Raw genomic sequence first — 23,801 nt, 5'->3', positions numbered from 1 at the left:
TCAGTGTGAAATGAAATTAGCATTAACCAGAAACGCAGATATTTCTCTCTCTCTCTCTCTCTCTACTTGAGTAGTTAATAAGGTTTAAGAAGTTACCCAATCCTCATAAATATGAGAAACAAATAATTTTTTCAATAAAGTTCATCTCTACCTAAGTCAATTTAACATATTAATCTATCATAAAAACTTGTGAAATATTTCTGAATGCCTGTAAAATTGTGAACTGAGTAATCCATATTATAGCCAGAACTGGTGAAAGGATGTCAAGATCACCCTCTAGCCATAAATAAATCTCTACTAATATTATATCCCTTGCAATATACCCACAACAAATTGTGCAGCAGCGAATGACACATTGCCAATATGGTGACCAAAGTGACCCAGACTTCTTACTTGCTCAAGTGCGCAAACCAACCAATATACCATCACATTGTATTAATTGCAGTGTACAGATCAACCACAGTTAAAGTGACTCCACATTACTTATCTTATATAGATAACTGCAAAGTATTCAGCATAAAGTCTATCAGAAACTTTCACTCAACTATTTATTTTTATATACTTTTAATACATTATATGAACTATGTTCTTCTGCACATTAGTTCCCTACACTGTCTAGTCCAATCCATGAACCATTTTTGTGGACATCTACCTGTACAAAATGCACCTGCAACAACATATAGCCATGATTCTCTCTTTACAGAGAAAGGCAAATATAACCACTTACTTTGTTTATATTACAGTCTCTTCTAATGAGCTGGTTCATTGATTTCAGATATGAAGTCAATGTTAGTGGGCATCCAGATGCTCAAGTATTTCAAGCCTGCAGATGACCTTTCAAAGAAGATACAAAAGGACCCTAGGTGGGAAACCTATTAGGAGGAAAAGCTATGGATTTTGGTAATGCACCTTATATCTCAATACCTTGCTAAATGAATCCATATGAAACAGCATTACTAGGACAAGTATCAGGGGGCAGCCGTGTTAGTCTGTGTGCCCAAAAACAATGAGGAGTCCGGTGGCACCTTAAAGACTAACAGATTTATTTGGGCATAAACTTTTGTGGGTAAAAACCCACTTCTTCAGATGCATGGAGTGAACATTACAGATGCAGGCATTATGTAAGGTAACTCCCTTCTCTTCATGTGTCAGTATAATAATGCCTGCATCTCTAATTTTCACTCCATGCATCTGAAGAAGTGGTTTTACCCACAAAAGCTTATGCCCAAATAAATCTGCTAGTCTTTAAGGTGCCACCGGACTCCTCATTGTTATTACTAAGACAGTGGCCTGAAGATATGTGGGTGCTAAGAAAATACCACATCCTATGTGTAATATACACTGTGGCCATTGTATAAATCTTCTTTGAGCTATGGGCTCGAAGACGAGAAAATACGAGAATATAACATGAAGTATGCCACTAAGGATTTATATATTAAGTGACTGAGTAGCTGCTGTCAATGATACTATGCAAAGCCTGTATCCATTAATAAATTCCTCTTCAGAAGCAAGCACTAGACTGCAAATATTTACTGTATAGGGAACCATAAAGCTTTGTTCCTATTAGAAATCTCTACAATGCCAAGCATTTTACACCCATTATCCCCTGAAAGACACCTTGTAGAAAAATCCTATACAGTCTCAATATAGCTATTTCACAGTTACACTGCCCAATTAAGAGCTTCATATTTTAGTTATTTTACTCTCCAACACACTGTAAAAGAAACAATTGATGTGATTTATAATAGCTATTCTCTTTTGTCTCTACTTACTATAATATGAGCATTCAATAAATTCATATTAATTATGAAACAGATACTGGCTTGGAAATTCCACTTTCTTTTAGTATCAGCTAAATGCAGGTACATTGAGCCTACCAGGAGTTCCCTGTTTTATAAATAAGCGGTAAACTGTTTACTGTAAAGTGAAGGGATACTGAACCTATTCCCATGCCTTTGTCCGCCCTCATATTTATGGGTTGACATTTTAGAAAATGTGGTCATAAATTATGTTTTCTGTACTGTGGTCAGAAATCCAGAGAGATTTATTGTAAATATAAAATTTGTGAATAATATCAATGAAATTAGTATGCACTGATACATAGCAAGTGACTACTTACATCCATTTATTACAATGGTGCAGGCTAGACATTTCCCTATCCAATTCTTTAGCTGGAAAAAGCACGTATTTACCTTGTAAATTTGTAAATCAGCATCAACATTCAGCTCATTGGAGGTTTACTGTCATTAATTTAGTTAATGTACTTCTTCATACAAGAATAACTTCCAGTTGCCTCTCTAACTTAACCTTTCTTTCAGCCCTCTTTTTTTGCTGTCACACAACCAGCAATTCAGAGCTCACAAATGACCTTCAGTGCCCCAATCATGGCAGAGGCATCTGTGGTAAAAACTTCATAGACTAGATTAAATACTGCAGTGTTCTCTTTGATGAGTTTGCAGGATCCTCTGCTTTTAGTTACTGACAAGCTTAGGCTTTGATTTTTAGCTTTATGCTAAAACAGTTTATGTTACTTTGTGTTACAGAAAGAATAAGTGACACACATGAAGATTAGTAGATTTCTTCATACATAGACATACAGTAGAAAGAGCCACACTGACAACTGTAGTAGGGCATACCGGCTTTTTAAGATTCAGGAGAGGAACTATCATGTCCCAGTGCTACCCATTGTTTCATTGGGAGCTGCGATCAGCCGAACCTGCAGACGTGGCAGGTAAACAAACCAGCCTGCTCCGCCAGGGGCTTACCCTGGCGGGCCATGTGCCAAAGGTTGCCAATTCCTGTTCTAAACTCTCCCTCCCTGCAGGAAGGAAGGGAAAAGGTAAAAACCCTTTGAAGCCTCTTACTTGCACTGAACACCCACATGGGTCAATAGATGAACCCATATCTTCCTGGGAACCCAATCATCGTGGGGAGAAATAAGACTGATTGGTGACCTGACTGGAGGGTATGGTCATCTTCCATCAAAAGACAGACCACTACAGGGCAGGATGATAGTCTAGAGGAAAAATTAGAATCATGGCAAACAGAGGCCTAATCTCTTAACCAGTAGGCAATGCCACCAGCAAACACCGTCATCACAACATCATGTTGTGCTTCATTGACTTTGTGTTATACTATTGTGCTTTGCCAAACCCAAAAGAGATTTGGGGTCTGTTTTAAAATAGAGTTTGTAGGACGGCAGATACCCTGACAACAGTTCTGCCCGGGTACAAAGAGCAGAAAAATAGGCTGCATAAAGACTGAATCTCCCCTGGGGAAAATAAACACTGTAGACAAAACACTAAGACGTACTGTTTAATTGTGTTTTTAGGAAGAGAAGGGAAAACTAATTTATCAAACTGAAACTACAATCTAAGAACTTTTTAACATATAGAACAGCAAGAATATTTGGAAACTTTGACACTGTGTACGTTACATGATACTTTGCTAAACTTACACTATGTAAATCGTGTACGAATGGGTTGATGTCATCTTCCATTTATATCTGATTTCTCATCTTAAAGATCTCCACAGTGTTTTACAAACAAACAGATATAGAAACTATACAGAAGGGTCAGATTATCCACCACCAAATGCCTCAAACATGGCAGCTGCAAATCTACCCTACACAACAATTTGTGGCCGAATACTACACCAAACTGAAAACACTGGAGGAATTCAAGAAAACAGATTGTAATGGCTTAATCACAGGTTTCAGAGTAGCAGCCGTGTTAGTCTGTATTCGCAAAAAGAAAAGGAGTACTTGTGGCACCTTAGAGACTAACAAATTTATTAGAGCATAAGCTTTCGTGAGCTACAGCTCACTTCATCGGATGCATTTGGTGGAAAAAACAGAGGAGAGATTTATATACACACACACAGAGAACATGAAACAATGGGTTTATCATACACACTGTAAGGAGAGTGATCACTTAAGATAAGCCATCACCAACAGCAGGGGGGGGAAGGAGGAAAACCTTTCATGGTGACAAGCAGGTAGGCTAATTCCAGCAGTTAACAAGAATATCAGAGGAACAGTGGTGGGTGGGGTGGGAGGGAGAAATACCATGGGGAAATAGTTTTACTTTGTGTAATGACTCATCCATTCCCAGTCTCTATTCAAGCCTAAGTTAATTGTATCCAGTTTGCAAATTAATTCCAATTCAGCAGTCTCTCCTTGGAGTCTGTTTTGAAGCTTTTTTGTTGAAGTATAGCCACTCTTAGGTCTGTGATCGAGTGACCAGAGAGATTGAAGTGTTCTCCAACTGGTTTTTGAATGTTATAATTCTTGACGTCTGATTTGTGTCCATTCATTCTTTTACGTAGAGACTGTCCAGTTTGGCCAATGTACATGGCAGAGGGGCATTGCTGGCACATGATGGCATATATCACATTGGTAGATGCACAGGTGAACGAGCCTCTGATAGTGTGGCTGATGTGATTAGGCCCTATGATGGTATCCCCTGAATAGATATGTGGACAGAGTTGGCAACGGGCTTTGTTGCAAGGATAGGTTCCTGGGTTAGTGGTTCTGTTGTGTGGTGTGTGGTTGCTGGTGAGTATTTGCTTCAGATTGGGGGGCTGTCTGTAAGCAAGGACTGGTCAGCCCCCAACTAAAACCCCTCCAACGCATCATCAAGGATCTACAACCTATCCTGAAGGACGAGCCATCGCTCTCTCAGATCTTGGGAGACAGACCAGTCCTTGCTTACAGACAGCCCCCCAATCTGAAGCAAATACTCACCAGCAACCACACACCACACAACAGAACCACTAACCCAGGAACCTATCCTTGCAACAAAGCCCGTTGCCAACTCTGTCCACATATCTATTCAGGGGATACCATCATAGGGCCTAATCACATCAGCCACACTATCAGAGGCTCGTTCACCTGTGCATCTACCAATGTGATATATGCCATCATGTGCCAGCAATGCCCCTCTGCCATGTACATTGGCCAAACTGGACAGTCTCTACGTAAAAGAATGAATGGACACAAATCAGACGTCAAGAATTATAACATTCAAAAACCAGTTGGAGAACACTTCAATCTCTCTGGTCACTCGATCACAGACCTAAGAGTGGCTATACTTCAACAAAAAAGCTTCAAAAACAGACTCCAACGAGAGACTGCTGAATTGGAATTAATTTGCAAACTGGATACAATTAACTTAGGCTTGAATAGAGACTGGGAATGGATGAGTCATTACACAAAGTAAAACTATTTCCCCATGGTATTTCTCCCTCCCACCCCACCCCCCACTGTTCCTCTGATATTCTTGTTAACTGCTGGAATTAGCCTACCTGCTTGTCACCATGAAAGGTTTTCCTCCTTCCCCCCCCTGCTGTTGGTGATGGCTTATCTTAAGTGATCACTCTCCTTACAGTGTGTATGATAAACCCATTGTTTCATGTTCTCTGTGTGTGTGTATATAAATCTCTCCTCTGTTTTTTCCACCAAATGCATCCGATGAAGTGAGCTGTAGCTCACGAAAGCTTATGCTCTAATAAATTTGTTAGTCTCTAAGGTGCCACAAGTACTCCTTTTCTTTTTGTAATGGCTTAAGTTGATCTTTGGCCAGGACAGCAGCATTAGTACTCTTATTTACTGCAAAATAAATAAATACAAATTTAAAAAATCATAGATTCTTTAATTGTGCACATGTGGTCAGGATCTTAATTTTACATGTCCTCCAGAAACAGCACCTATAGCATTAATGAGCACCCTGAATACTATGCTGAAGCAATGGCTCAGTTATGACTATGAGGAATAAGCACCAGCAACATGTCATGAAGCATCACCAGCAATGCATTTTGGTGGTCTCCCCATCCATATATGAATCCAGCCTGACTGTGTTTAGTTTACCAGAGCTGAAGGAATCATATCACAAGGTATTGTAGCTGTAGGCCAAGCAGGAATTTTTGACTTAGGTAGGCCCCGCAGGATAAGTCATTTAGGGTATGTGAATCATTTTGAAAATGTATAATGCATATTAGGTTACAAGTTCTCCACAGATTTGGTTCTAGACTTTTTTTTAAAAAATCTTCTAAGTAACTGCTGCTCTTGGGGAAGTCATCTGCCATCTGATCAGTATAAGAAACCAGATATAACTGGGAAAGTACCGGAAATTTCTGCCTTTTATAGAATAACAAATATATTTCAATTTTGTATCAAACCCACATGCTACAGTAATCGGTGCTCTAGAAAGGCATAAATACCTGAAGCTTCCATTGACTTCAGTGCAGCTGCTTAGGTGCTTAACACATTTAAAAATCAGGCCAAATATTTAGGTGTGTAAATATGGATTTAGGAGCCTAACCTGAAGTACCTACTCTTGAAAATATTTTCATGTACCCCTGATCACCATAGTATCTGAGCACCTTACAGTATTTAATGTATTTATTCTCACAACTCCCCAGTGAAGTAGGGAAGTTCTGTTTTCTCCAGATGTTGAAGAGAGGCACAGAGAGAACAAGTGACTTGCCAAAGGTCACAGAGGAAGTCTGTGATAGAGGAGGGAATTGAATCCAGGTCTTTTTATGCGCCAGCTAGCACCCTAACTATTGATCATCCTTCCCCTCCTTGTCTTGCCTAATAAAACATAATACCAAAACCAGGTGACAATCTGTTTAGTATTCAATAGGTCATTGCTTGGTGGACCATTTCTTGTACTTATAGGGGAATGGATTCCATCTCATAGCAGGTGTTTATCTCCAACTACTGTACTATTGTCCTTTCTGGTAAATCATAGGGAAAGTATTTGTGATATATACTAATCAGGAGACTCTCTCTGTCAGGTCAAATATTTCAAATTACTTTCTAAAAGTAACCTGTTACAGCTGAATGCTGCATATCCCTCCAAGAATACCATCCTTGTACTCCACCAACTACAGTGTAAAATCAAATTTCCGAAGCAGTTACATATGACAAATAATACTCTGATCATATTACCCCACTCTTTTCTGATGACAAAATCACAAGCTTGCAGGGTGAACAAAAAGAAAAGGAGTACTTGTGGCACCTTAGAGACTAACAAATTTAACAAGTACTCCTTTTCTTTTTGCGAATACAGACTAACATGGCTGCTACTCTGAAACCTGTCATTATGCAAGGGTGAACAAAGCCACTGTCTGTCAGATCAGTACAGACTTTGACTGTGAGTGGGCTACCATTTTAAGTCCATGGGACCACCAGCTCCTGCAGCTAGACTAGAAGAACTCTAGCACTGTACTCCTGGCGCCAGTAGATTCCTAGATTCCTGGTGCCAGTTTCACTCTGCAGGTGGCTGTGATGGGAAAGCACTTGTTCTTAGAAGCTCAGCACTAATAGAATTCTGTTGCAGCTGCCAGCTGGTTCAAAGGCAAACTTAAAAGAAGCAACAGAGAGCTAAAAAAGAGAAACAAACAGAGGACAGTCATCAGAAAGTGAGTGAAGGGGAAACAAAGCAGAGGGTAGATGTAGAAATGAAAGGAAAAACAAATAAAGATGAGGAAAAAAGACAAACTTGGAGAACAGTAAGTAGATACAAATAAGGAGAAAAACTATAAATGGTCAGGTGAGAGGTATACAGAAGAAGGGTACAGGAGTAGACAATGGTACTTGGACAAGAACTTTTTGTTTCTTCTTTACTTATCTTAGTACCCAACAAAATATTTATTCTGAAAATTATATGGGCTACCAAAGAAATATTGGAGAGCAACTAAATTTTCACTTTTGGCAGCCATTAGCTCTCAAGTGCTGGTAACTTTGCACAGAAAATTCTTCTGTGTAAGGGAGGGAAGAAAAACAAGAATGGAGGAAGAGGAATAGGCTGGTGAAAAGATAAAATAAAATAAAAATCAGGGAAATTTGGAAGGAGGAAGGGCAACCAGAACTTGAATATTTTCTATTCATTCTCAAATTCTGGACTCTAAAAAATTATGAAAAAGAGGAGAGGAGAAAAATATGGAGAGGAGGAAGTAGGGGTCTCCACCCCCCAACAATCAATTGAAATCCTGATAAATAAACAAGTAGGGTGGCCATGAATCTTTCACCTCTCTGGAATTCAAGTTCTTCCTTGACTGTGAACAAAGGGAAAATAATGACATGAGCAATCCACACAAACTAGAGCCAAGATTTTAACTCCAGGATTCCAGGATTGAATAGCTTAGTAAGAATGAACCAAAGCTACCATGCCCCAACAGAAGCGTGATGATTCATTATGATTCATGCTGGCAGCATAAAACAACAAACAAAACAAAAAAGGATGAGGAAATAAAAGATAAAAGGTCTTTTAAAGCCTCAAAATATTTGCAAATTTTTTGTTGACTTCAAGTATGCTGTCTTTTGATAGAAGTAGTTCCCCATTCATTATAGTTATCCTCACGACTTCTCTGACATTTCCTTTTGGTTTGGCTTGTCTCTCCTGGCCAAATACATACGGAGATGTGGTGACATGCTGCTTAGAGCTGGAACTAAGAATTTCAGATGACAATTTAAATTGGATACCAGCTCGGTTTCCTGTGCTGTTTGCTGCTAATTTATAAACCCTTCAATATTTCTGCATAATCAATAAAAATATAACAAATGCAAAGCTGGATGCCTCATTCAGAACTGACCTGGTTATGAATTTGGTGCTATTAGCAGTGATCTTTCCATGATGCACAGTTTAAGTCTATCCTACTGGACACACATATTTTCAGGCTTTTGTTTTGTTTTTTGTATCTTTGATAAACAAGGGTGAAATCCTGACCCCAGTGAAGACACTGGAAATGTTGCCACTGATTTCAAAGATGACAGTATTTCACCTGAAGTCTTGACAACACCTATCTACCAAGCCACAGTTTTATTATTTTCTTCTCCAAAATTTATTCTGTACTTTGAAATTGTAGAACTATCCCATTCCCCAGCTCTGATCTCAAGCATCCATTTTGCTTTGGGATTTGTTTCCTTGCAGTTTCACTCTGTTTGGGCTTGCTAAAGGAGACCTCAGTTATAACAGCCCACAGTTACATTTTGTTCTGTTTTAACTGAGCGTAAAAAGAAAACCCAGGATGTTTCTTACAGACATATAGCTTTTTGTCTCTTCTCTGAATTTCCAGTACTTATATTTCCCTGCACCACTTTCTCCTATATACAAGCACTGCTTACAAAATGCATTCCATTTAAAAAGACTTTTAACACTGTCCATGAATGTTACACTTCCAACAATTAATGGAACCTGAATATTACAGATGGATCCAAGCCTCAACATTTGGATCTGAAACTTCCTCAAAGTTTATACATGTTCAGAGCGAGGGTTTGTGGTTCAGCAAGCAGAGAGACAAGATCAATTTTTGATTTCAGCTTTGGTTGCATAACTAAACTGCTCCATAATTTGGAGATGGTATTAGAGTAGAGCAGGTCAGATGTGGGGAGAAAGAAAATCAGATAATGAATGATGAAAAATAATCAGGTGTCAATGTAAACAGCTCAGTGGAAGACTTTGCTCAGGATGCAACAGCAGTAAAAAAAAGCAAACCACATATTAGAGTGCAATAAACAATGGGATGGAAAATGCTAAAAATGTAATCATGTTTATATATAAACTGACAGTATGCTAGAATACTGTGTCCAGTCCTGGTCCTCTGGGTAAAATTTTCACAAGTGCCTAAAACACCAAGGTGCTTTTGAAATGTTTACCTTCTATCTCTAAAAGGATTTCAGTAGAGATAGTTCAGAGATAGACAGTTACTAGGAGCATGGAAAGACCTCCATATGGAGAGTAGGCCTATTTACTTTAGAGAAGTGGGTAACAATAAGGGGCATGACAGGGTTATACAAAACAATGAATTAAGGAGAGAAGGAGAATCATGTGCACCTATTCACCCCTCCTAATAATCCAATAACAAGAGGATAATCACTGAAACTGAAAGGTAGTAAATTTGATGAAAGGAGATGCTATTTTTTTTACATAACGCAGCATTCTCCTATCAAACTCATTCCCACAAGATTCATTGAGGCCGAGAGCACAGTAGGATTCACAAAAGGATTAGATATTTCTATGGGTAATGGAAACATCCACAGTTACATAAGGAAAGGAACACAAATAAACCTCGTGCTTTAGGGCATAAGCCTACCTCTAACTTAGAAGAGATAGGAAGAAACTTCCCCTTCATTGTCTACTAAGAGGTTTCTTGCACTTTCCTCTTGAGCTTTTGGCCATGGTCACTGTCTGAGCAAAAACACTGGATTAGGTGGATCACCATTCTAATCCACTATGTAAATTCCTCTATTCCTATGAATAAGGATGAAAATTTGTTGAATAACGTATTGATGAAAACTCAAACCAACTCCACATCTGAGCTTTGGGTTCTGTTCTATTTCTACTGATATTAATCATTTTAAGTGTTAGCAGTTGGATTTCCCCAGATCTTTCCTTATTATATTAAGACTTGACAAGGAACTAGGTTCCAGGTTCTATTAAGAACCATGGTAGGTTGGAAGAAGCACTTGAATTCAGGATTCTAATCACAAATAGAAGTGTAGGTGGCAGAAGTCTCATGTGAAACTCATTGTTTGAACTCCAGCTGATGCTCCATAGGTGGAGGTAAGATTCAGAATATTTGGATGATTGTCTATATTATACTTGGCTGCTGAGCCTCTTGAGATTTGCAAATCACTATTTTTTGATCCTTCTATCTCTGTTACTCTAATAAACAGTAACAGGAGTGTTATATAGCTAATTGCCCATGTCATGCTGAAAATTCATCCCACAGTTTATATTCAAGCTATTAAAAAGTCTTGAATTCCTTAGCAAGTGAGTGATTCCATGGTGAAGAAACTGTGAAAAGCTGACGTTCTGGGAATTTTGTAGTCAACCAAGTATCCTGTGTGTGTGTGTGAAATTGTAGGCAATTATATTTGATCATGGCTGCAAAAGTTGTTGCTGAACATATTCAAATTTGCTGTAGAAATTGGCCTGAAGTATTACAAAATTCCAGGGGCCCTGACTAAAACAAATTGTATCTGCAATCTGTAGCGCTGCAAAAAGAGTCTTGAGTCCAGTGAGAGTTGTGCATGATTAGGAAATGTCAAACACCAGAACAACAAGCAATAACAAATTAAAGAAATAAAATGTCTCAGAAAATATTACTTTTGAATTCCAAAACAATCCAAAAGGGAGTAGCTAACAGGAGGGCAGAAAGGAAAAGAAAAACATTAAACTAATAAAGCAGAACCCAATGTGACTAGCAGGCAAGCTAGCACATTCAAAATCCAGACAGGTAGAAAACATCCAGGATCAAACCTTAATGATTTTGCAGTAGTTGATAACCTGCCAAGCTCAACAGCAATCTACCTGGAACAGGGTTCCCATCCTTTCCTAGCACAACACACACGATAAGCTTTTGTCCAAAATCACTCCTTTTCCTTAGAGACAAATCTTGAGTAGTAAAGCGCTGGGGCAGAACTGTATTACAGACAGCTCAACCTAGACTGCAACATGAACTTTGTGCCAGGTTAGTTATTCCTTGGGTTTTCTCCCTGCAGGAATTCACTCTGGTTCTTTTCTTACCTACTTCTCTCTCTGAGTTGGAGGTCTCTTCTTACCTTTTTAATCTGCCTGAGCTGAAGGTAATGAGACCTACTCTGGTCTAACGGCCAGGATAAGTCAGCAAATAGTTCTTCACTTCCACAAGGGGCCAAAGCTTGACATCCACAGTACTCTTTCCATAGACTGTATTTGCCTGTATAGTCTATGCGCACACATTTATTGAAGAGGAGTTTCTTGTGGCACAGAGTAATTTATATGTTGTAGCCTTGCCAATAAATCCAGAATCAGCCAAATTCTGGAATCTCAGTCGCAGAGAACAGAGTACCTCACACAGGATCATTCCAAGCAGAGTGGCTAGAGTGTAGCAAAAGAACAGGGGGTATGGGGAGCTTCTGGGTCCTCTTTCATATGAAGATGAGAAGGAGCGCAACATAGACTCTCCCTACAACTGACAGAGCCTATGAATGATATATGGGAAGGAAAGAGCGATGATGATGACTAAATCTTCCTTTGTGGTATCATGTTGCTAGTATAGGTGTGACTATGGTATTGATAAGATGATGTAATCATAGAGGCACCAGTCATAAATCCATACTAAGGTTGAGTTTTGCCCTTGAAGAAAGGATTCAACCTCTCTGTTATGGATGAAGAATATAGTGTCTTCTCCCAAATATACACGACTTACTCTTTGAGTAGAGAATTAATTTTTCTGAGATTTTACAGGTAAATCTGTTTCTGAGTTAAAATGAAATTTTAAATGGATCCTATAAGAAATTTAGCACTTCTCGGGGCTTTTACTATCCCTAATAATCTCAGTAATTGAAGTTATGGTATCAGATGATCTTATCTCTCTTCTGTGATGGTGCCATGAAGTAAATAATCGAATCTAATCAGTTTAACCTAATCTTGATCAACAAACACTGAACTATTTTACTTGTATAGTTATTACAGAGTGTCTCCAATGAAGTGAGCTGTAGCTCACGAAAGCTTATGCTCAAATAAATGTTAGTCTCTAAAGTGCCACAAGTCCTCCTTTTCTTTTTGCGGATACAGACTAACACAGCTGCTACTCTGAAATCTACAGGGTAGAGTTAAGTTTGTTTGGGTGCCCTAACTATGCATTTCCATATGTTTAAATAAGTTTAACCTTAACTTTGAATGATCTGTTGTAGAAATGCTTATAGCTGGAATAATTAAAATATTATTGTGATTTTTTTAACCCTTACATTGCTTATATGTACTCTCAACTTTAACTCCAGTTTACGGTAGGGTTTGGTTTTGGGTTTTTTTTGGTCTGACATATTAGCATGAGAGGTTTCAGAGTAGCAGCCGTGTTAGTCTGTATTCGCAAAAAGAAAAGGAGTACTTGTGGCACCTTAGAGACTAATGCTCAAATAAATTTGTTAGTCTCTAAGGTGCCACAAGTACTCCTTTTCTATTAGCATGAGAGTATCTGTATTACGTTTATATGGTCTCTTCCCTGTATTACTAGAGCACCTTTAGCCCACCATGCTATGAGATCATTTCTCTAGGTATATTATTTCAGAATTTACCCATCCTGGCACAAAATGGCATTTTATTTAGCTAACAAAATACAACTGGATAGTACACCAAATCTGATTTTGATAAAATAAGACAGTGGTAATATGACTACTCTGCGAATAACATGTGGCACTATCTACAGTAAATTTAATGAAGGATAATAAATAACATTTTTAAGTATGTACATATCTCTTGCCTGTTATTCCAAAGGCTTAAAAGTGCTTTACAAACTGTGTACACACAGCATCTCTGAAGTGCATCCCCCTTTGGGGTGACTGGAGGCAACCACACAAGTAAACAGCCCATTTCAGCATGGGGAGCAAGGAGTGGGGGAGATATTAGTTTAGGAGAACAAGACAAACCTCTGTTCATAGGAGAAGTCCTGTGGGATAGTTAGAACACATTGCTTGCAGGCAGACTGGTCTGTAAACAGAAAGCTGCTGAAGAGAATGTTTTGGTTTAGATTACGTTTTCTGTTTGGAGCCCATCTCTGTATTTAAGGTCCCATCTGATAGGCCAGCATGTCAAACTGAACAATACAGTACTTACCATATCTATCTGGGGAAGATGAAGTGCTGTTTATACTGCCAGAGTCTGAACTTGTGACTCCAAGAAGTATCTCACATAATCCAAACCTGATGCCTTGATCACTAAGCTACAATCTCCACCTTAAAAGGAAAAGGAGTACTTGTGGCACCTTAGAGACTAACAAATTTATTAGAGCATAAGCTTTCGTGAGCTAGAGCTCACTTCATCGGATGCATTTGGTGGAAAAAACAGAGGAGAGATTTATATACACACACACAGAGAACATGAAACAATGGGTTTATCATACACACTGTAAGGAGAGTGATCACTTAAGATAAGCCATCACCCACAGCAGGGGGGGGAAAGGAGGAAAACCTTCCATGGTGACAAGCAGGTAGGCTAATTCCAGCAGTTAACAAGAATATCAGAGGAACAGTGGGGCGTGGGGTGGGGGGGAGAAAATACCATGGGGAAATAGTTTTACTTTGTGTAATGACTCATCCATTCCAGTCTCTATTCAAGCCTAAGTTAATTGTATCCAGTTTGCAAATTAATTCCAATTCAGCAGTCTCTCGTTGGAGTCTGTTTTTGAAGCTTTTTTGTTGAAGTATAGCCACTCTTAGGTCTGTGATCGAGTGACCGGAGAGATTGAAGTGTTCTCCAACTGGTTTTTGAATGTTATAATTCTTGATGTCTGATTTGTGTCCATTCAATCTTTTACGTAGAGACTGTCCAGTTTGGCCAATGTACATGGCAGAGGGGCATTGCTGGCACATGATGGCATATATCACATTGGTAGATGCGCAGGTGAACGAGCCTCTGATAGTGTGGCTGATGTGATTAGGCTTGCTTACAGACAGCCCCCCAATCTGAAGCAAATACTCACCAGCAACCACACACCACACAACAGAACCACTAACCCAGGAACCTATCCTTGCAACAAAGCCCGTTGCCAACTCTGTCCACATATCTATTCAGGGGATACCATCATAGGGCCTAATCACACCCACGCCCCACTGTTCCTCTGATATTCTTGTTAACTGCTGGAATTAGCCTACCTGCTTGTCACCATGGAAGGTTTTCCTCCTTTCCCCCCCCTGCTGTGGGTGATGGCTTATCTTAAGTGATCACTCTCCTTACAGTGTGTATGATAAACCCATTGTTTCATGTTCTCTGTGTGTGTGTATATAAATCTCTCCTCTGTTTTTTCCACCAAATGCATCCGATGAAGTGAGCTGTAGCTCACGAAAGCTTATGCTCTAATAAATTTGTTAGTCTCTAAGGTGCCACAAGTACTCCTTTTCTTTTTGCGAATACAGACTAACACGGCTGCTACTCTGAAATCTCCACCTAGTGCACACATGCCTGTAGGTGCCGAGTATTTTCAACTCCTGTTGACTCCAATGGGAATTGCATGCATTATTTAATATTCTTTCTGTGGTAGTAGCTAGAGGACAAAGCCAGGTTTTAGCCACCTGTACAAATTTATAGTAAATTGCAGTTCCTGCCCCAAAGAGCTCACCGCTGAGAGGACAAACAAGAAATAAAGGATGGATGAGACAAAGAAGCAGAAGAGGACAAAGTACCAAAACAATAGGGGTTTAGCACAGAGGAGTTGTGTGCTCAACTCTTAACCAGTCAGTAGCAATAATCTCAGCTCACCACCTGTCTATTTATAATCAGATGGCAGTTTTCTGTATGTGCTAATGGCAGAGTTGAGTTTTAAGGCAGGATTTGAAGGAGGGGAAGATGATGGCTGCATCAAACTTAGGACATGCAGCACATAGCAGGAGTGCTCAGCACCTCATAGGATCAGCCTCAACATAAAAGCCTCACACCCACCCACCAACTTATGTTGTACCTGTTAAATACTTCCATACACCTACATATGTAAACTGTCTGCAGGAGGCCAGAAACTGGAGGCATTTCTATGGCTGGAGGAGTTTCATAAAAGAAACTATAGCAACCCTCCTAAGTCTACTGGAGAAGCAGTCAGCAGTCTGATGTATCCACTCTGGCACTTAGTTTTTTCTTTTTCCTTACTTTCTTCTGCCTCACGCAAACCATTTGATTTCATATGGAAGGAGATGTATGAGAGAGATACCCCCATACCGTCCACCAAATACCAAATTAAATACTATAGTGCATGTTGCATTGTGCTGATTCAGTTCTGACGGTAGGAAGGGAAAGCGAGCTGCCTTGCCAGTGGTTTCCCTAATTTTTTTTTATTTCTTTTAAACAATTTTGCACTCATAAAACATATATTTTTTGTCCTGTTGTCAGTAAATTATTGCTATGTATTTTCAGTGCAGACTGCTTTCTGGGGCACATTTTAAATATTACATTAGGTTAATAAGTAACAGTACAGTAGGTCAGAAACCATTTGCCAATACTTAATTATTGTTTGCTTAAAGGTGTATAATGCTTATAGGTGCTCAATTTCCTGGGTGCATCATGAGAATAAAAACAAATCAATAACTGTGGCCATCATGAACAGCAAGTCAGTCTAATCCTGACTACCTTTACCTGACAACAGAACTAATAGCTCCAGCTACATGCCCCAAACAAGAAAATCCATCAGACACACCTATGGCACTATACACAACTATTATATAATATTATAATAAAGTAGAGCTGTCAAGATATTAAAAAAATTAATAGTGATTAATCACGCGATTAAAAAAATAATCATGATTAGTCGCACTGTTAAACAATAATAGAATGCCATTTATGTAAATATTTTGGGTGCTTTCTATATTTTCAAATATATTGATTTCAGTTACAACACAGAATACAAAGTGCACAGTGCTCACGTTATATTTATTTTTATTACAAATATTTGTGCTGTAAAAATCAAAAGAAATAGTATTTTTCAATTCACCTCATACAAGTACTGTAATTCAATCTCTTTATTATGAAAGTTGAACTTACAAATGTAGAATTATGTACAAAAAGTAACTGCATTCAAAAATAAAAAAAGTAAAACTTTAGAGCCCAAGTCCACTCAGTCCTACTTCTTGTTCAGCCAGTCACTCAGACAAACAAGCTTATTTATATTTGCAGGAGATAATTCTGCTTGCTTCTTCTTTACAATGTCACCTGAAAGTGAGAACAGGCGTTCACCTGGCACTGTTGTAGCCAACATCACAAGATAATTACATGCCAGATGTGCTAAAGATTCATATGTCCCTTCGTCTTCAACCATCATTCCAGAGGACATGCATCCATGCTGACGACTGGTTCTGCTAAACAACGAGCCAAAGCAGTGCAGACCGACGCATGTTCTTTTTCATCATCTGAGTCAGATGCCAAGCAAAAGGTTGATTTTCTTTTTTTTTTTTTTTTTGTGGTTTGGGTTCTGTAGTTCCTGCATCAGAGTGTTGCTATTTTAAGATTTCTGAAAGGATGCTCCACACCTCGTCCCTCTCAGATTTTGGAAGGCATTTCAGATTCTTAAACCTTGGTTCAAGTGCTGTAGCTTTCTTTAGAAGTCTCACATTGGTACCCGCTTTGTATTTCGTCAAATCTGCAGCGAAAGTGTTCTTAAAGCGAACAACATTTGCTGGGTCATCATCCGAGACCGCTATAATATGAAATACATGGCAGAATTCAAGCAAAACAGAGCAAGAGACATACTATTCTCCCACAAGGAGTTCAGTCAAAATTTAATTAATGCATTATTTTTTTAACTAGCATCATCAGCATGGAAGCATGTCCTTTGGAATGGTGGCTGAAGCATGAAGGAGGATATGAATGTTTAGCACATCTAGCATGTAAATACCTTGCAATGCCGGCTACAAAAGTGCCATGCGAACACCTGTTCTCACTTTCAGGTGACACTGTAAATAAGAAGCAGGCAGCATTATCTTCCATAAATGTAAGCAACCTTGTTTGTCTTAGCCATTGGCTGAATAAGAAATAGGACTGAGTGACTTGTAGGCTCTAAAGTTTTACATTGTTTTGTTTTTGAATGCTGTTATGTAACAAAAAAATATACATTTGTAAGTTGCACTTTCACGATAAAGAGATTGCACTACAGTACTTGTATGAGGTGAACTGTAAAATACTATTTCTTTTATCATTTTTACAGTGCAAATATTTGTAATAAAAATATAAAGTGAGTACTGTATACTTTGTACTTTGTTTTGTAATTGAAATCAATATATTAGAAAATATAGAAAATCGTCCAAAATATTTAATAAGTTTCAATTGGTATTCTATTGTTCAACAGTACGATTAAAACTGCAGTTAATTTTTTTAAGTTAATCGAGTGAGTTAACTGCGATTAATTGACAGCCCTATAATAAAGTCTAAGCATCCAATTCCCATTCAAGTACCTATCTTGGTCAGGGAGTGAAAGGAGACTAAAGAATCCTCCATAAAATGGAGATGCTGCAGTGAGAATCAGCAGCAGCATACTAATTATAGGTATACTATGGGGTATTTTGGACTATCATACACAATTAAATCTCCACAAGCATAGTTCTTGATGCAAGATGAGCAACTGGCACTGCACCTCTCTGAGTGAGCAGAGACTTTCTAGAGCAGCCTCATTCTATTTTGCTGTGTCCCATAGGCATTTAAATAAAACCTCATGTTTAGTCATATCAAAGACTACTGAAATGGCTAATAAAATCATCATGGCTACTTGACACTGTCTATCACCAGAAGGAGACCATTAAACAAAGATCTGAATGAAATCTCTATGTTTCAACTAAAAATAGGATGAACCTACAGGCTCAGAGCTGTGGATTCTACACATAATTCTGGTGACCTCCAGTGGGAGAGCTGCAGGATTGAACTACAGCAGGATTGAACCCTGTAGCAACTGAGGAAATATTTGATATCAAATTCCACGATAAACTTCTTTAGTCACATCATTATCCTTACTGAGTTATTGCAAAAATTTAAAACTATTGATTTGTTTTATTTTAAAAATTTTAAATAAATTGAAGCAAAGAGAAATGAGAAACACTAGAAGGCAAGGATGCAACAAATCTGCATGAGTGGGTAAAAATAATAATAAAATTCAGCACTTAGCAAACAAGAGAATTATTTTCATGTAACAGATCAAAAATTAGAGAATTAGTCAAGCTGTTGTTTTCTATCTAATGCAAACACCATTACAAAAAGCCAACAGGTGTTTCATACCATCTGCAAATGATACATTATCATCCAGCACTATGGTTTTATGATATTCATAGTATTGCTCTTCCATTTTGTTCTTGTCCTTTCAAAGTACACAGGAGAATGTTTCCACAACGTGAATGTTTTATCACTGCAACTATTGGCATGTTTACATTTCAACAGCAACAGCTCTATTATCACAGCTACCATACAGGTTGAGGGTACCAAGAGTGTCTAAGGACTGTTTGTTCTTATTTTTATCATACAGAGTTTCTCAATGATGAATTTTCACAATCTCCCACTGTAATGTTTACTGGTTAATGCACAGAGGATGTATGTGTTCCCTGCCCTCTGCTGGATGGAATGGCACACCTCCTCAAGTGTATGTGATCACATCTCTCAAGTTACCTACCTGCAGTATATATAAGCACTAGTACACCATGGGATAGGTTACAAGTGCATATGGAAACTTGCAACTCTTAGCGCATCCAGATCCGAGAGACAGAACAATCTTAGCACCGGTCTACACCTAAAACTTACATTGACTTAGCTATATTGCTCAGTGGGGTATGAAAAATTCTCACCCCATGAGACATAGCTAAGCCGGCCTCAGCTCTCATGTAGACACTGCTAGGTTGACAGAAGAATTCTTCCATTGACCTAGCTATCACTTCTGGAGTGAGTAGATTTACTACAGTGAGAGAAAAACCTCTTCCATCGCTATAGCAAGTGTCTATACTTCAGCAGCAAAGCTACAGGTGTGCTGCTGAGTGCAACTATACCTTTAGTCACCATGCACCCTTGGGGGGTTTATTCACCCCCAAAGGGAAGGCTGTAGGCCTCCTCTCTGCATTGTTTCATGGACAAAGAAGCAAGTTTGTTTCAGAGGGATGGTGCAGTGTTACCACACCTCTGGGATCCTGGAGAGATTAGTGAGCAGCTGCACCGCCAAAGGCACCACTTTTCCCTGAGCTCCCCATGGGTCAACGTGGCTCCATATCATCACTAAGGCAGGCCAACAGCTCCAGTTCACAATTTGATGTAAGCCCTAGTACTAATACAGCTAATAGACCCTTTCCTTTAGCCCAAGTGATAGGAACTTCTGTGTCAGAAACATAGTTTCCAGAGTTCTATTTCCACTAATAACTATGAAGTCTTGACAGGCATGGAGTCATTACATTTCACTCGGGAGAGTCACCAATTATAACTGTGTTATAGTCCAGTGCTTAAAGTAGCTTGAGATGGTGTCATAGTGTTCTCTATGCTAAATGATGCACCCTCACCAGTGTAAAGCAAGGTAAAGTTTGCATTCTTCATGTACTGAAAATTAATCTCTTTTACAAATAAATTAAGGTGAGTAGTGCTGTTCCACTGGTAGCACATCTCTACAATAAATCATGTATTTCTTGTATTCATCTAATATATTGTTCCATTTTTATTTTTGTACTTTTAAAAACAAAAAAAGACATTCTGTAAACTCTAATTTAATCATAATACTTTAAGGCATTTAAACACATCACTAAAAAAACGTGCTGCTCAAATTACATTGCACAACAGCCACTAAGACAGTCAGTTATTTCCTGGTAAAACATGGGCCCTCTGCTACAATCCTTACTGATGTGAGTAACACTGTTGAAGACAATAGGTCTACTTATGTGCATACTCCTGTGTGTAAGAGTTGCAAGGTCACACCCCATATTTGTGTAGCTCTGTCTACATATCCTTATTTTCCCCACTTTTTGCATAAAATTTACTAGCAAATTGCCTTAGTACATTGCCTTAATACATGCTCTTTTCAAATCTTATAAATATGATTCTTCTGGACATGAAATAAAAAGATTGTTTTCTTCACTTTGACAGGTTTCAGAGTAGCAGCCGTGTTAGTCTGTATTCGCAAAAAGAAAAGGAGTACTTGTGGCACCTTAGAGACTAACAAATTTATTAGAGCATAAGCTTTCGTGAGCTACAGCTCACTTCATCGGATGCATCTCTAAGGTGCCACAAGTACTCCTTTTCTTTTCACTTTGACAGTTATCGCAAAGTACATCAAAAGCAGAATATGCACCAAAACAATCAATATTTTCACAAGACAAAGTTAATAACATTTTGGCCCCTCATCTTAGACACTGATTATTTATTTCCAATTCTTTTTATGATAAAAAATTCTACTTAGTCAGTTGACTTGTAAATTCTATTGGAATAGTGTAAATACTAAGATTTTTTTCATTGCTCAATCAAGACTATGGAAAATTTTACAGTTGTAGTAATGTTGACTAACAAATAAAAACTTTCAGATGCTTTTCTTCCTTAGCTAATGGAAACAAACGCCAAACACTGCTTCCCCACTGTTATGTGTTTTACATGCACAGCATCTGTCACTTCTTTACTTAGAAAAATAAAATTAATTACTAACTTTGCTTTCAACTAATTTATGCTACATCAGTATAGTTTATGTAACCTATAAGAATGTTATACTGTTCTCTATTTCTATGCCCAGATAATCAAAAATGTGTTTTACTGCACAAAGCAGCAACAATACAAGGTGTACATAAATATGCAACTTAAAGCAGAGAACCAAAATACCTTCTGCAGAGTACTATTCAGATTTCTTTTGGCCTCTCTAGTTTGATACTATGTTGCATTAGTCTTTCTTTTGCTTGCAAGAAACCAGATATTGGATCAAAGATTTATTTTTTGTTTAAATCTTATTAGGATTTGACTGTCAGGGAAAATTTATTTAATAATGCAGACCAATTTTTAGAAGTTTTGATTTTAACTTTTAAAGGCAATTGCTGTTACATCTTTTCTAGGATTAAAACAACGTGCAGAATTGTGTGTGTCATCAGTATTATCATTTGAATGCTTTTTAAAATCTATTTTAAAATAAAAGAAAGGCAAGCTATTCAATATTCCTTTGCGAGACACAGAAAAGCATTGCACATTACATTTGCCATGAAATATAAAACAGTTTCCAACTAATTTGTACAACTTGTACAAACTTACCAAAGCAACATTCTTTCTCCAAAGAAGAGTTGTTTATGGTAAAGTAAATTTGAGACACAAAAGGCTTGGTTTCCTGTGTCCATTTTGCATAAGGTTTAGCTTTTAAATCCATCTGAATGTGTTCTGTACAGTTCAGAAACATGGGTTTCCTTTCTCCAGAAGGCATACTTGGGATCTCTAGTCTGTTTCAACTGAAATGTTTTATGGCCTTGCTCTGACTAGGCCAGCGGCCACTTGTTGCAATGGTAACAGGAAAAGCCAGGATCTGCCTTCTCAGTCCTGACAGGCATGAATAATTAATGTATTTTCACCTCCCATCATTAGCATTCCATTCAAGCAACACAAATGAAGCGATTCATTTCTTCTTTTGTCTTCAGAAAAAGCTCACTGGATTAATGAGGGTTATCTGTGAAGATAAAACCTGGGTCTACTGATTTATTTAGTCTGATTAGTTAGTATTTGTGTCTCTAAATGTAGGCTTTATTGACAATATATACATTGTCACTGCTTTTCCAACCTTATTCAGACAAGCACTGTTACATTCAGCTACAGCAACAATATCTGGCTGCAGTACATGAATGTTTCATTTTCTTGACGTTAATATTTAAGCTGGTGTTCTTTGTTTCTGAGTGCCTTCTTGAGCAAAATTAAGAACAGATCTAGAGGCATAATGCTTGCACATGTTTCTCTAATGATCTCTTGGTTTGTTAGATAACACTTGTTTTCAAAATCTTCCAGTTATCAATGGAAACGAGTGAAAAAAATTGCAAAGAAAAAATATCAGCTTTCAAAAAGTGATATTTTGGAGGTCATTTATTCCATTTTGACAATTTCATTTTCATCTAAAATTTCAATGATAAAATAATACTAACACTGATGTTTGTCAATCATTCCAGTAAACAAGAGAAGTTACCTATCACTGTTCTTTGGGTCCTGTTCAAGAGATTGATTAGGGAAATTGCAATATAATCCATCTACTTCACCTATATAATATATGTGGGTCAGCAGCAGCTTCTGCATTATTGTGTTTGAAAGCTGCAGAGATGCTGAGTAGCATCCACATTAAGATATGGCCCCTATACTCATTGCTGTGAGGACGTCATCTTTTATTGCCACTAGTGCTGTTGACAGTTCAATAGCTAATTCTTTACATGCAACTATTGTATTATTGTCAGTACATTATTCATTCAGACTGGTACCTTCTCTACAGAACCAAAGCAAAACACACACATAGCCTTCCTGATACTTTAAACAACAGGATGACACAGGATTAACTTATGGTATATTCACAAATGTTTTCCTTCCTATCAGACATATTGGAGCATGAGCTTTCGTGGGTGAATACCCACTTCGTCGGATGCATGTAGCCTACATGCATACGACGAAGTGGGTATTCACCCACGAAAGCTCATGCTCCAATACGTCTGTTAGTTATAAGGTGCCACAGGACTCTTTGCCGATTTTACAAATCCAGACTAACACGGCTACTCCTCTGAAGCTTCCTTCCTATCAGAACTCATATTAGTAATCTAAAAGAGTTTGTATGTAAAATCTCATGGGAAGCAAGTCTAAGGGGGAAAACAGTTCAAGAGAGTTAGCAGTTTTTCAAAGAGGCATTATTAAGGGCACAAGAGCAAACTATCTTATTGTGTAGGAAAGATGGCAAGAGACCACCCTGTCTTAGCCAGGAGATCTTCAGTGGTCTGAAACTGAAAAAGGAGTCCTACAAAAAGTAGAAACTAGGTCAAATTTCAAAGGATGAATATACACAATTAACATAAGTATGTAGGAATAAAATTTGAAAGGCCAAGGCACAAAATGTGATTCAACTAACTAGAGACATAAAGGGTAACAAGAAAGTATTCTATAATTACACTGGAAACACGAGGAAGACCAAGGACAGAGCGGGCCCATTATTTAATGGGGGGGGGAAACAATAACAGAAAATGTGGAAATGGCAGAAGTGGTAAATTGTTCTAGTTTTCACCAAAAAGGTGAATAGCAATTGGACATCTAACATAGTGAATGCTAGTGAAAATGAGGTCTGATCAGCAGCTAAAATAGGGAAAGAACAAATTAAAAATTACT

At 38.2% G+C, this 23,801-nt stretch overlaps 1 protein-coding gene across 7 annotated transcripts in view; it reads right to left on the bottom strand.

Moving 5' to 3' along the window:
• The window catches only part of C7H10orf90 (chromosome 7 C10orf90 homolog), a 198,498-nt gene that overhangs the window by 83,669 nt on the left and 91,028 nt on the right, over positions 1-23,801 (bottom strand). Inside the window, exon 1 of one of the 7 annotated variants that reach the window (XM_043518461.1) lies at positions 21,714-22,251. The exons of 3 other annotated variants lie outside the window; for them this stretch is intronic. In XM_043518461.1, coding sequence (XP_043374396.1) covers positions 21,714-21,879 — 166 coding nt within the window. In that variant the 5' untranslated portion in view covers positions 21,880-22,251. Of the gene's footprint in view, positions 1-10,098; positions 10,164-21,713; positions 22,252-23,801 lie in introns of those variants that run through there. 3 more of the 7 variants (XM_038410592.2, XM_043518462.1, XM_043518466.1) reach the window with 3 other exon arrangements.

Source organism: Dermochelys coriacea, chromosome 7 (assembly GCF_009764565.3).
Source record: "Dermochelys coriacea isolate rDerCor1 chromosome 7, rDerCor1.pri.v4, whole genome shotgun sequence".
Taxonomy (NCBI): Eukaryota; Metazoa; Chordata; order Testudines; family Dermochelyidae; genus Dermochelys; species Dermochelys coriacea.
The sequence above is the reverse complement of the archived record's forward strand: the minus strand, read 5'-3'. Positions and strand labels throughout refer to the sequence as shown.